The sequence below is a fragment of the Notamacropus eugenii genome, chromosome 6 (genome assembly GCF_028372415.1).
Source record: "Notamacropus eugenii isolate mMacEug1 chromosome 6, mMacEug1.pri_v2, whole genome shotgun sequence".
NCBI lineage: Eukaryota > Metazoa > Chordata > Mammalia > Diprotodontia > Macropodidae > Notamacropus > Notamacropus eugenii.
The window spans coordinates 44,983,391-44,997,826 of NC_092877.1; the positions used below are offsets into that span (position 1 = coordinate 44,983,391).

General features: G+C 40.5%; 1 protein-coding gene across 1 annotated transcript in view; it reads right to left on the reverse strand.

The window, feature by feature from the left end:
* Positions 1-14,436, reverse strand: part of SLC49A3 (solute carrier family 49 member 3) — a 54,566-nt gene that overhangs the window by 6,942 nt on the left and 33,188 nt on the right. The window contains 1 exon segment of the mRNA XM_072619729.1: positions 5,741-5,893. Within this exon segment, the coding sequence (XP_072475830.1) occupies positions 5,741-5,893 (153 nt within the window).

Sequence of the window (14,436 nt, forward strand, 5' to 3'; positions counted from 1 at the left end):
CAACCGGCCCAGTCTATTCATCGTCAAACTTCAAAACAAAGAAAAAGAAAAAGTCCTCGAAGTTGCCAGAAGGAAGAAAGACATCGCTTGTCAAAAAGCATCCATCATGGTCAGAGCAAGACTTTCCTTCAAGAAATAGAAATGTCCAAAGAAGTGGGAGTAAAACATGTAGAACAGTTGTGGGAAATAAGTTTTGTTCCCAGAATCAGTTTTCCAGCAAATCTAAGCATTGTAGTGGAAAACAACAAAGGTCAAAGGACTCATGTGGAAAAAAGTCATACTTCAAAGTCAGCCTTTGGAACTGACCTTGGAATATACTCTAGGGAATTAGATACTACACTACTCTGGTTTGGCAAGATTTTTTCTCACACAGATCTTGGTTATTTTGTTATTATATCTAGAAGGAGACAGAGAGAATTACAGTTTGACTGTCATCTGGAAAGATTAGACCAGGGGCAGCTTCCCCACACCTGGATTAGACAATCATGACTGGAGACAGACTATGGAAGGCACAAACAGAAAAGACTAGGAGAACTTCTTTGCTGAGAGAATGAATGAATGAAGTTTCATGCTCGAGAAAGTCCAAGAGAGAATTGAGTTTAACTCTTATCCTGTGGAGAAGATATGATGCACATAAGATAATCAAACTAGGCACAGAATTGCACAATAGAAAAATAATGGACTTAATCACATTTGAGAAACTATGAGGTATTTTCAGTGATCCTAAGCCACCTCCTGGCACATAAACCCTTTCTTTTTAATACCTATATTTTTTCGGGGATTCCACATGGCTCTAAATCTTCTAACACTCCAAAAAATCAAAACTGGTGATGACTCAAGACAGTGGAGATATGCATGGATGCAAGGACACAGAATTTCAGAGTTAAAAGGGACCTTAGTGGTCACATAACCCAAACTTTACTTGAAGATAATTTTTGTCAAGTTGATTAATAAAAAAGAAAGAAAGAAAGAAGGAAGGAAGGAAAGAAGGAGAGAGAGAGAGAGAGAAAGAGAGAGAGAGAAAGAAAAGAAAGAGAAAGAAAGAAAGAAAGAAAGAAAGAAAGAAAGAAAGAAAGAAAGAAAGAAAGAAAGAAAGAAAGAAAGAAAGAGAAAGAAAAGAAAGAAAGAAAGGAAGGAAGGAAGGAAGGAAGGAAGGAAGGAAGGAAGGAAGGAAGGAAGGAAGGAAGGAAGGAAGGAAGAAAGGAAGAAAGAAAGAAAGAAAGAGAAAGAAAGAAAAAGAATCCACTTTGTCACATATCCAATGTGAGTGGCGAAGTAGATAAGCATTGGACTTTCAGTCAGGAAGATCCAAATTCAGATTTTGCCACACTAGCTGTATGACCCTGGGCGAGTAACTTAATATCTCTGTGCCTAAGTTTCTTTATCTGTAAAATGGGGGTAATAATAGCACCTTCCTCCCAGGGTTGATATAAGGACCAAATGCGATAATAAATGTAATTATTTAGCTTAGCACATGCAGTAAGCACAGTTCTTGGTATACATAAGTTGTTATTATTAATATTTATAAAATGGGGATAATAATAGCACCTACTTCTCAGGATTATTGTGAGGGTCAAAAGAGAGAATATTGGCAAAGCATTTCACAAACCTTAAGGAATTATATAAATGCTAGCTATTAATATGAAAATTATCATTACTAAATTTTAAGCCCACTGTTCACCTAGAGTAGAGATTCTTAACCTTTTGTCATGGACTCCTTTGGCAACCTGGAGAAACTTAGGGACTCCCTTCTCACAATAATGGCTTTAAATGCATAAGATAAAATACAGAGGATTCCAAAGGAAACTAAGTATTCTGAAATAGAGATACCAAATTTAAAAAATGAAAAATAAGGTCAGAGACCCTGGTTTAAGAACCCCTGACTGATAGGTGCCAGTCCAAGCTAGATGCACCGAGAAATTAGCAAAAGAGAATATCCAACTAAGTGCATGTCACCATCTGGGGAATGGGTGATTTTATTTCCCTCTTTTATGCCCATGTGGAATGGCTAGGCCAATCCCTCTGAAAGACTCTGGCCCTCAAGAAGGAAGCCCTCCCTACAATGTCCTGAGACTCCATGTAATCCGTATGACGACATCTACAATTATTCTTTCAACTCACAAAGTAGGTTCAGTGAAATACTAAATGTAATACCAATGTGCTGCTCCATAGGAAGCAATAAAATGATAATAAAATTTATGTGGAAAAACAATGTTACAGGAATGTAAAGGCAAAGCATAAAAAAACTGAGGAACGAGGGAATTGCTCAAGCAGATTTCAAAATAGATTCTAAAGTGATAATAACGAAAACGATCAGACACTGAATATGAAAAAGAAAAATAATCAATAGAACTAAATAGAAAATCCAGAAGTAGAACAAAATATATTTTAAAAGATCAATGTTTCATAAATCCAACATTACAAAACACTGGGGAAAAGAACCAGATTCAATAATAACTTTTGGAATAACTAGATATCAGTAAGGCAAAAAATACAGTATTAAATCCCCCCACACCTTTTCAGCTTCCTTTTGGGTGCTATCTTTCCCCATTAGATTTTAAGCGCCTTGACAGCAGGGACTGTCTTCTTTTTTCATATTTGTATCCCTAATGCTTAGCACAGTGCCTGGCACATAGTAAAATGTGTGATATACTATTGTATTCATAGTGTAATATAGCATAAATGTTTTTTGACTGATCTGCCCTTTACAACAATAAATTCCTAATGGACCAATTATTTAAATATTTTTGAAGTTATATAAGAAGCTAAAAGAAAGAAGTGGTGTATTAATCTCAATTGAAAGGAGAAGAAAAAAGCTTACAGAACAAATGGAAGGACTGACTTTATTTTGGAAACAAAATTTGTCGTTCAGTTGTGTCTGATTCTTCATGACCCCATTCAGATTTTCTTGGCAAAGATAGTGGAGTGGTTTGTCATTTCCTTCTCCAGCTCATTTTACAGATGAGGAAATGGAGGCAAAGAAGGTTAAGTGACTTGCCAGGAGTCACACAGTTACTAAGTGTCTGAGGATAGATTTGAACTCAAGGAAGAAGAATCTTCCTGACTCCAAGCCCAGCGGTCTCTCCACTGGACCACCCTAGATGTCCTGGAAACAAAATGGATAGGCTCAATTACGTAAAAAATAAAGACATTTTGCAAAACAACCACAAAAAATGAAGGTATCCAAAATTTAAAAAAAGGAAACAGATTAGGGAGAAATTCTTGCGACAGCAAAGGAAAGAAGAAAAAAATGACCTTAAAATCAAGAGAGCCAAGGAAGGAGAGACAATCGTGGGAGTGGAAGGTGAGCAATCTTTTCAAATGCTGGGAGGACAAGAAGGATAAGGATGGAGAAGCAGTCACTGCATTTGGTGATTAGGAGGCCTCTGATCTAACCTTGGAGAGGGCAGTCTTCACACAGCAGTGAAAAAGAAAATGAATGACATGGGGTTGAGAAGAGAAGAGGATGGTGAGAAAGATGGCACTGGAAGGCCCAGACAACATTCTTGAGAAGTCTGGTGCCAATCTGTCCTTTGTTTTGGTTAACTGTCTATCTGTGTTGTAGGAGAGTCATTGGGAAGTGAATTTGATTGCTTTTAAAAGTACCAAGAAAAAGGAAGGAAGGAAGGAAGGAAGGAAGGAAGGAAGGAGGAAGAAGGAAGGAAGGAAAAGGAAGGAAGGGAGGAAGGGAGGAAGGAAGGAAGGAAGGAGAAGGAAGGGAGGAAGGGAGGAAGGAAGGAAGGAAGGAAGGAAGGAAGGAAGGAAGGAAGGAAGGAAGGAAGGAGGGAAGGAGGGAGGGAAGAGGGAGGGAGGGAGAAAGAAAAGGAGGAAGGCAGGGAGGAAAGCAAAAGAAAAAAGAAAGAAAGAAAAAGGGAGAGAGGAAAAAAGGAGGGAGGGAGGAAAAAGGGAGAGAGGGAGGAAGAGAAGGAGGAACGGAGGGAGGAAAGAAAGAAAGAGAGGGAGGAAAGAAGGAAGGAAGGAAAAGTCCTTCTTGTTAAATATTTCTGAGGAAAATCTGACGTATTGGCTCAAGAAAGCACTGGCACAAATTTACCAGCATAACCCAATATTTCCCTGCTCTTCTCCAGGTGCTTCCACGCCTATCAGTGAATAAATAACCAAAGAACATGGATGATTTCTAAAAGAGGAAACACAAACTATTCATCATCACTTGAAAAATTAGAGTTCAAAATCCTCAATCAATCAGGAAAATGCAGACTTAAATTAGGAAGAACTTCCTAAAAACTGCAGCAACCCAAAAGTCTATCTTGGGAGATGGCAAGTTCCCTACCATTTTAATAATAATATTAGTTGATACTTATATCTAGAGGGTATCATGAAGATCTATCATCTTGTTTGATCCTCCCAACAGACCTGTAAGGTGGGTAAAAAAGGAGCGAGGTGGAGCAATGGATAGAGCACTGGACCTGCAGTCAGGAAGACCTGAGTCAAATTTGGCCATGCTCACTTATTAGCTGTGTGACCTTGGGCAAGTCACTTAATCTTTGTCTGCCTCAGTTTCCTCAGTTGTAAAATGGGGATAATAAAAGCACCTGCCTCCTAGGGTGGTTGTGAGGATCAAATGAGGTGATATTTGTAAAGTGCTTCACACAGGGTCTGGCACTTAATAGCAGGCACTTAACAAATCCTTATTCCCTTTCTCCATTTTACAGATAGGGAAACCAGGATTCTAAGGAATCAAATGATTTGACCATGATCACATATTACTGCATATCAGGAATAGTGAGGGGGATTCTCAATCAGACAGAGGTTAAACCAAGCAACTTTTGACATCTTTTTGAAATCTTTTGAGATTTTGAAGGAAGGGAAGGAAAAGGAAGGGGAGGGGAAGGGACTGCATAGTCCTGTGATAATCCATGCCTTGCCAGCCTCATTGGGCTGTTGTGAGAATGAGTTATAAATGTTCTATATAGGGCAGCTAAGTGGCATAGTGGATAGAGCACTGGGTTTGGAGTTAGAAAGACTCATCTTCCTGAGTTCAAATCGAGCTTCAGACATTTACTAGCTGTGTGGCTCTGAGCAAGTCACTTAACCCTGTTTGCCTCAGTTTCCTCATCTGTAAAGTGAGTCAGGGAAGGAAATGGCCAACAATTCCTGTATCTTTGCCAAGAAAACCCCAAATGAGGTCATGAAGAGTTGGATATAACTGAAATAACTGAACGACAACAAACAGTCTCATCCTTCTATCCCTATTGTCCATATCCCAGGATCACCTTTTCTCCTTCTCTCTCCTGCCTATAGCACCACCTTTTCACCATCCCTACTGTTGCCCCTTGGTAACCTGGACCTGAGGAGTATTATCACCTCACCTGGGGCTACTGACTCAACTCTTTAGGCCTAGCCTCTGACACCCCTTTCTAACTAGGCCCAGAATATATTCTTATACCCTATCCTGTTCACTCTCCCTCTCTCAGCCTAGCCATGAATTTGAGAAGACTCCTTCCTGGGTTCATGACCTGTCCAATGGGTTCCCTTTCCCCAGAGGTAGAAAGAAAATCATACCCAAGTCCTGCCCTAGGGACTGGTCTCGATCAGCAAGATGTCAAAGATTCCTCTGTCCCCATTATGGCCTAGAGTAGACACTTACACATTCATTTTTTTACTTTGAATTCCAAATTCTCTTCTTCTCCCTAGTCCCTCCCTCACCCATTGAGAAGACAACAACATGGTATCCATTATACATGTGAAATCATGCAAAACATGTAGGACAGACACTTACCAGGGCAAAAGCAATGGCAGCTAACGTAGTCAGACAAAAACCAATCTTGGTGGCTTCAATGAACTGTTTGGTCCTGTCCACATAGAGGCCAAGGACTAAAGCACCAATAATCCCAAACACAATGAAGAGAGCACCACAGAGGCCAGAAAATTCCTAAAAAAAAGGATTAGGTCACACTGTCATTAGAGGTCACAGTGATGGGGTGCTTGGATGCACGAGCTGGGCCCCAATTCTAAAATCACACTTCTCTTTAAAAATCACATTTCTCCCTAACCTCAAAACACCGTCTCAGGCAGTTTCTCCCCAGCCCAAGGACACAGCCTGCCCCAGCAACAACCATTATTTCCCTTCCTGCTACAGCAGCCAACTGCACCTACAGAACTTATTAGTCTGAACCAGCTGTGTACTGGCTGAACAGGATGTGTACTGGGTCATAACGATATTTACTACTCACTGACCAATCATATGTATCCTAGACTTAGCCATACGTATTCTCCCTTACATTTATCTTGTCTAACAAGACATTGATGAGAACAACCTGGTATTTCTGAACCAGCCCTGACAGTTGGTTGACTTAGTGATGTTTCAGGTTTAAAACCACACCTCCAGGTAGCCCCGCCCCCTTGGGCTATTTCCCTGATGAACTGTAGGTAAAATACCTGCTCAGTAGATACAAAAGTGCATGTTCCTTTAAGAACTGACCACTCCTTAACCACCCCTAATCCCACCCCAAAACACCTAGTTAGCATATTTGGCACATGTTTCCTATAGAATATCTTATGTAAACTTTACCTGTACCCCTCTAAGGTTGCAGGTTCCCTTAGAACTCTTGCCTGTTGAAAAGTGTAATACATCTTCAGAGGTCTCTGGTTTTGTCCTTAGGATACACTGACATGCCTATCAATGAGGTCATCACTTCTGAGATGGCTATTCAATTCAACAAACATTGATTGAACCTCTCCTGGTGGAGGCCCTATGCTATTATCAGTCACATGTTTTCTGATACTCTCTTTTAAGAAGAGATTAAGAGGATAATTAGAAAAACAATCATTTTAATGTAACTTTCTATCACTCAAGGTACCACCACCCCCACCACCATCATGACTTCCATCACAACTAATGCTACTGATTCCAATAAGCATTTATTAAGCACTGACTATGTGCAAAATATGCTGTTAACAACTGAGAGTACAAAGAGAACCAGCATCACTAGCAGTGATTACCATCACCATCACCATTTTGTACCATCTTAACGGTACCAGGAAGTAAACAGAGCATCTGTGAATGGTGGGACAAAGTCACCACCTTCCATTGTAAATATTCATTCTGTGATGAGCCACACCTCATCTTCACCATTATAGAGAACAGGAAAACTGAGGTCTGGAAAGACCGAATTCCTTGCACATATTGGGTACTTAGTAGATATTAATCAGAAACTGAATTAAATGGCTAGCTCAAGGTTACACAGAAAGTTAGTGACCAAACCCAGGACTCCTGAATCCCAACCATAGACTCACTTCCACCATGCCCAACTGAACTGCTCAGTCCCCTCTAATCTCCTGTATGTGGCAAAAACTTACATGGATTAATGTGTATGGGCTCGGAGACCAGGGACATCCCTGATAGCCCCCCCCCAACACCCTTTGGCTTCATGCCCAGGAAGGCAAAAGAAACAGAAGCAAATAGCAGATATCAGAAAATTCTCCTAACAGCACCAAAAGATACCTGCTCATACCGAAGGCCACTTCCATGGCCTCAAGGGACCTCCCTCACCTACTGGATGCTATAACTTCCTTCCCAAAGATTCCCACAAATGCTGTGATCCTGGAGACCCCACTGACACCAGGAGCCCCCAAAAACCTCCCATTAAAAATCAAGAGAAATGATTTTACATAGTTTGGGTATGCAAGTAGAAGACTATACAAGCAAAGAGGAAGGGATGGAGACAGCATCTTAATGTCACTATCATCTGAACTGGCCAAAGGAGGGAAGAACATATACACACACACAGTTGGTACAGAAATCCATTTCCCTCAAGAAAGAAAAAGGTGAAATTAGAAGAAGGATAAATTAAATGAAGGGCTAAAACTAAGCAAAGCAAACTCTTATGGAGGTACAAAAATATTTATGGGAGTTCTTTTTGAGATGGCAAAGAAGTGGAATCCAAGAGATTGTCCAACAGTTTGGGAATGGCTAAACAAGTTATGGGACATGAATGTGATAGAATACAATTGTGCTTTAAGAAATGATGAAGGGGACAGTTTCAGAGTGAAGTGAGCAGAACCAGAAGAACAGTTTATATACAATGACAACAATACTGAAAAGACAAACGGTTCAGAACGGCTAATGATGGACTAATGATGATTAATGCTGAAACTCACTACCCACCTCCTGATAGAGAGGTGAATCATAGGGAAGAATGAAATATGTGAAAGCAGTTCTTGTTTTATGTAAATTCACATTGCAAATTCAACTTTAGGTAAAAAAAAATCTGAAAGAAATCCTCATTCCAGGAAAATATATATGTTAACTTTATGATATATTACCATCTTCCATCCATCAGCCCGTCTGTACCCAGCTCTGGTATGCAATCCTCTCCTGTCTGTACCCTGGCCCCCATGTGTCTGCCCCCCTTCTTCCTCTTAACTCTGGCCCTCATGTTCCTCTTTTTGTTCTTACTTCTCTGTCCCTGGCTCTCAAAGCCCCCTTCTTCCACTGTCTGCCTCCTTCCTTTCCCCATGACAGAGCATAAATTCACATTATGTAAAAGAAGTTTTATGTAGATGTCTGCTGTGTGTATGTGTGTATAAATATATATATATATACACAATTCATATGTAGATTCACAAACATGCTTGGGGTAGACACCCCCGTAACTCACTAATGAGTTTGAGACTGCTGTGTTACTCTCAACCTGGTTTGGTCCATATGCCGAAACGGTTTACTGGAATGTGGCTGCTGCACATGCTGCAGCTCCTTAGATTTGTAGATCTGACGAAGGCCTTTGACACTGTTAGTCATGAGGGCTTTTGGAAAACTACGTCAAAATTTGGTTGCCCAGAGAAGTTCATCAATACTGGACGTCAATTTCATGATGGCATGTTTGCCCCGGTTCTGGATAGTGGACAATGCTCTTGTGCTTTCCCAGTCACCAATCGCATGAAACAGGGCTGTGTGCTTGTTCCCATGCTTTTTAGCATCATGTTTTCAGCCATGTTGACAAATGCTTTCAATGAGGATGAACAACGTATCAAGGTCAACTACCATACTGATGGTAAGTTCTTCAATCTGAAATGGCTACAAGCCAAGACCAAAGTGGAGGGAGTGCTGATGCATGATTTTCTGTTTGCACATGATTGTGCACTCAGTGCAGCCTCTGAAGCTGAGATGCAACAAAGTATGGATCAATTCTCTGCTGCCTGTGCTAATTTTGGCCTAATAATAAGAAAACACAGGTGCTCCATCAGCCACCACCCTATCATCCATACATGGAACCATTGGTTACAACAAATAGAGAAGTTCTGAATGCTGTGGATAAGTTCACTTACCTTGGCAGTGTACTTTGCAGGGATGTACACATTGACAATGAGTTTGATGCACGCATTGCCAGAGCTAGCTCAGTGTTTGGGAGGTTCCAAAGAAAAGTTTGGGAGAGAAGAGGTATTAGACTGACTACCAAACTGAAGGTCCACAGAGCCGTTGTGCTGACCTCATTGTTGTGTGTCTGTGAAACATGGACAGTCTGCCAGCGCCATTCCAGGAAACTGAATCACTTCCATTTGAACTGTCTTAGGAAGATTTGGAAGATCACCTGGAAGGATGAGGTACCAGACACTGAGGTCTTTACTCACACTAACCTGCCAAACATTCAAACTATGCTTCAGAGAGCACAACTCTGATGGGCTGGCCATATTGTTTGAATGCAAAATGTACACTTGCCAAAAAGACTATTTTATGGAGAACTCACATAGGGCAGGCGATCACATGATGGTCAGAAGAAGCGATACAAGGACACTCTCAAGGTCTCTCTCAAGAACTTTGGATTTGATTGTGTGACATGGGAGACACTGGCACAGGACCGCTCAGCATGGCATGCCCACATCAAGAAAAGGTGCTGTGCTCTTTGAGCAAAACAGAATTGAGACAGCACAAAGGAAACATAGGATGCACACATTTGAAGTATCCACCCCAAATGTTCACACGGACTATCTGAGCCCAATCTGTGGGAGAGCATTCTGAGCTCATATTGGTCTGATCAGCCACAATCAGACACACTGAAACTTTACTTTACCATGGTAATGTCATTTTGGTCCTCTTCAAGAACAGACAACAACTAGTGTAGATACATATATATAGTATAGAGCATGATAAATGCAAAAATTTGCTTTGCTTGACTGTACATACTTGTGACATATATATGCATACATACATACATATATATATATACACACACACACACAATTTATTTTTATTCTAAATGGTGGAAGGGGTAGCTTAGGGAGAAAAGATGGATTTTTGCTGATTGAAAAGGGTATGATTGAACTAAATGAGTAAAGAACCAGTCTGGGTTGCCAGATCCCCTCTCCCTTCTCCTTGATTTTCTCCACATGCCCATACCCTGTAAGAGAAAATTCCTGACCTGTGGTATGGGCACATCCTAAGGAAGGGAGCTGAATGAGGCTGACTAGCTGTGCCTAAGGATATTTTCACTGAATACCTTCTCTAGGTTCAACATCCTGGGACCGTAGGAAGCTCACTGAGGCAAATATGAAAACAAAGGGGAGAAAGAACCCAGCAAAAAACAGCCCAGACATGCCCAAGCCACCCTGGCCAACCTCTCCACAGAGGTTGACACCCATATAATGCTGAAGGGTTTGCAAAACCTATGGTCACAACTGATATCAGAGGCAGGATCTGAAACCCATCTCTCTCCTGATTTTAAGTTCAGGGCTCTTTCCACTACATCATGCTGCCTTTCAAGACAAGTAGAACATCAGCAGAGGGTAAGAATATATATATAGATGGAAAGATATGGAAAATATCCATAAGAAAAGCCATCTTTTCCTATCCCCCAACTCTGATTCAGAAGCACTTAAAACATCATGCCAATTCCTTCAGACTTAGTTTACCATAGACATTATCTTCCTGGACTTTTCACAAACATTTTATTCAGGATCAAGGAGGTGATTACAATTTGGGGATAGAGATTTGATTAAACCTCCGACCATCAAAATAGATGTGCAATTCCTTGACCTTCTAAGGTGAAATAAGAACTCCCAAGCTGGTATCCAAGAGGCCAGGGAAATTCTTTCTGCCAATTGTCCTAGCAGGTGTACTTGTCCAGCCCTTGCCATTCCTGTTCCTTGCACGTCAGTCTGATTGTCAGTGGCCAAGCAAATACCAGAGTGTGGGAGGAGAAACAGTGGCCTCAGGGAGCAAGAGTGATGGGGAGGTAGAATCCAGCACTGTAGACAACCAAGCTAATAGATGACAGCCAATGTTGCCACTCATTGTAACTGCTGAAGTGTGGATGCCCTGGGCCTCACCGTTCTCCGTCCTGTAAAATGAAGAGATGGTGGTGGTGGTGGTTGCTTCTTTGCTTCAGTTGTGTCCAGCTTCCTGACCTCACTCTCCATGACCCCATTTGGAGTTTCCCTGGCAGAGATACTGGAGTGGTTTGCCATTTCCTTCTCCAGCTCATTTTATAGATGATGATACTGAGGCAAATAGGGTTAAGTGGCTTGCCCAAGGTCATGCAGCTAGTAAGTATCTGAGGCTGGATTTGAACTCAGGTCTAGAACACTATCCACCATGCCACCTAGCTGGAAACTAAGCTAAATATCCTACAAGGTCCTTTCAAGCTCTTGATTTATGACTTTATTCAAAGAAAAGCCTCTGCACTCCAAGGATGGGGAATAAAGGGGAGCTGCCCCAGCTGCTACTGCTTGTATTCCCAGGATCCCCATCTCAAAAAGTGTGGCTCAATAAAATAATGCCCAGGTATTTGATATATGTCTACCATTATTGTAAGAGCTATTTTCTTCTTTTTCTTTTTTTTCCATCACTCTCTCTTGATTATAAGTGTCAATACCCAGACATGCAGATTTAGGGGAGCTTAATCCAATACTTTGTTAAAAGCTTTTATTAACTCAGTTAATTTTTTTGCTTCAGGTTTTCTAGATACACAATTCTGTCATTTGCAAATAGAGGTGGTTTTACTTATTGGTTATCAATATTTATTCTTTTTATTTCTTTTTCATGCTTCACTGGTAAGATTTCTAAAACCATGTTAAATTGTGGTGGCAAGAGTGAAAATCCCTGTTTAACAGCTCTTTTTAAAGGCAATTTATCCATTACATATATTATTAATGCATGCTTTCAAATATTGGTTTCTCATATTATGGAAGGCCCTACTATTCCTATTTCATTTTTTTTTCTTAATCCAAGTGAGTCCTCCAAAAGAAGACTTTTAATCAAAGGCCTTCTCTGCATCTAATATGTTGTCTTTGGGTTTTTGTGGTTGCTGAGAAAATCATACTATTTTTTTGGTCTTAAACTATCCTTAGATTCCACTTATAAATAATATTTGGTTACTTTAAAAAAAGAATTGAGAACTTCCAGAAGCCAACATGGTGGAGTGATAAGTAATTGTTATCTCCCTCCCCTTGTTGACATTGAAGAGTGCAGAGAATATTTCCCCAGGAAAAATCCTGGAACAGTGGGATTAGGCAAAAGTCTCTTAGCCCATGAGGCTAGGAAAATTGCTAAGGAGAGTTCCTCTTGCTGTGACTAAAGGGGACCAGAGCAGGATTGGAGCTGTCACAGACTACCCCAGTTCAGCAAACCAGGAGGAGATCCTGAGCCCCAGGGGGGTGGAGCTCACAACTGCCAACATCAGGACCCCAGGTGTGCCTCAGCACCCCAGGGGAATCAGGAAGACCCTAGCATAGATGGGTTCACCAACTGCTGAGCTTGCCTATGCTCTAACTCAGCAGGAGAGACCTCCTGTGGCCAGACCACCCCTCCCCCATACTTAACACAGCTAGCCCTAGAGTAACTCCAGGGATACCCAGAAAGCCTTCACCTGGCCTCTGCTTTCAAACACCAACCAGCTCAGCACCAAGTAAGCTGCAGTATTTTAGCTTCCAGCTGAAAGAACCAGAGGACACAACACACAATGCCTCAAATTCAAGGCACAAGAACTGTGGGACAGAGCCCCTTGTGCTCCAGAAGCAGAGATCTACTTTATATGCCAGGAAAAGGGTGATCATCATGAGTAAGAAGCAAGCCGTAAAAGAAAAGACCATAGAATCTTTCTATGGGGACAAGGACCGAAACACTTATACCAAAAAAGAGCAGCATTGAGATTGTACTCTCATCTGAAACTTCAGAAGGGAATATGAACTGATCTCAAGCCCAAAGAGCATTCTTGGAAGAGGTCAGGAAGGATTTTAAAAGTCAAATCAGAGAAATAGAAGAAAAACTGGCCAATGATTTTAAAAATATGAAAAAAGAATTCACTAAAGAGAACAGCTTCTTAAAAAGGAAAATTGGACAAATGGAAAAGGAAGCATAAAACCTAACTAGGAAAATTGGACAAATGGAAAAGGAAGTACAAAAACTAACTGGAGAAAATAGCTCCTTAAAAGGAACAATTGGACAGATGGAAAAGGAGATGCAAAAGTTAAATGAAGAAAACAATTTGATAAAAATAAGAATAAGGCAAGTAGAAACTAATGACTCTATGAGACATCAAGAATCAGTCAAACAGAAACTAAAAAAATGAAAAGATAGAAGAAAATGTAAAATATTTATTTGGAAAAACAACTGACCTGGAAAATAGATCCAGGAGAGAAAAAATCTAAGAATTATTGGTTTACCAGAAAGTCATGATGAGAAAAAGAGCCTGGACAATATGTTTCAAGAAATCATCAAGGAAAACTGCCCAGAAGTCCTAGATCCAGAGGGCAAAATAGTCATCGAAAGAATCTACCATTCACCTCCTGAAAGGGATCCCAAACTAAAAACACCAAGGAATATTGCTGCCAAATTCCAGAACTATCAAGTGAAAGAGAAAATATTGCAGGCAGCCAGAAAGAGACAATTCAAATATCAAGGAGCTACAGTTAGGATCACACAAGACCTTGCAACTTCTACATTAAAAAATCAAAGGAATTGGAATATGATATTCTGTAAGGCAAAGGAACTGGGACTACAACCAAGGATCAATTATCCAGCAAAGTTGAGTATAATATTTCAGGCAAAGAGATGGACATTCAATGAAATAAGAGATTTCCAGACCTTCCTGATGAAAAGGACAGAGCTCAATAGAAAATTCGATCTTTAAACACGGGTCTCAAGAGAGGTATAGAAAGGTAAACAGGGGAAAAAAAACTTTTTATTCAATATGAGCAAACTGTTTACATCCCTATACAGGAAGATGACACTTGTTAATCTTGAGAATTGTGTATTTATTATGAAATATAAAAGGGATATACATAGATAGAGGGAGCGGGAATAAAGTAAATGATGTGGTAATAAAAATGTGATTTAAGGGTGTAAGGTAAATTACATCACAGGAAGAGGCACAAAAATATATTACAGTAGAGGGAAAGAGGGGAGGGAGATGAACATTGTTTGAGATTTACTCTCATCTGATTTGGTTCAAAGAGGGAACAACAAATTCAGTTAAGTAT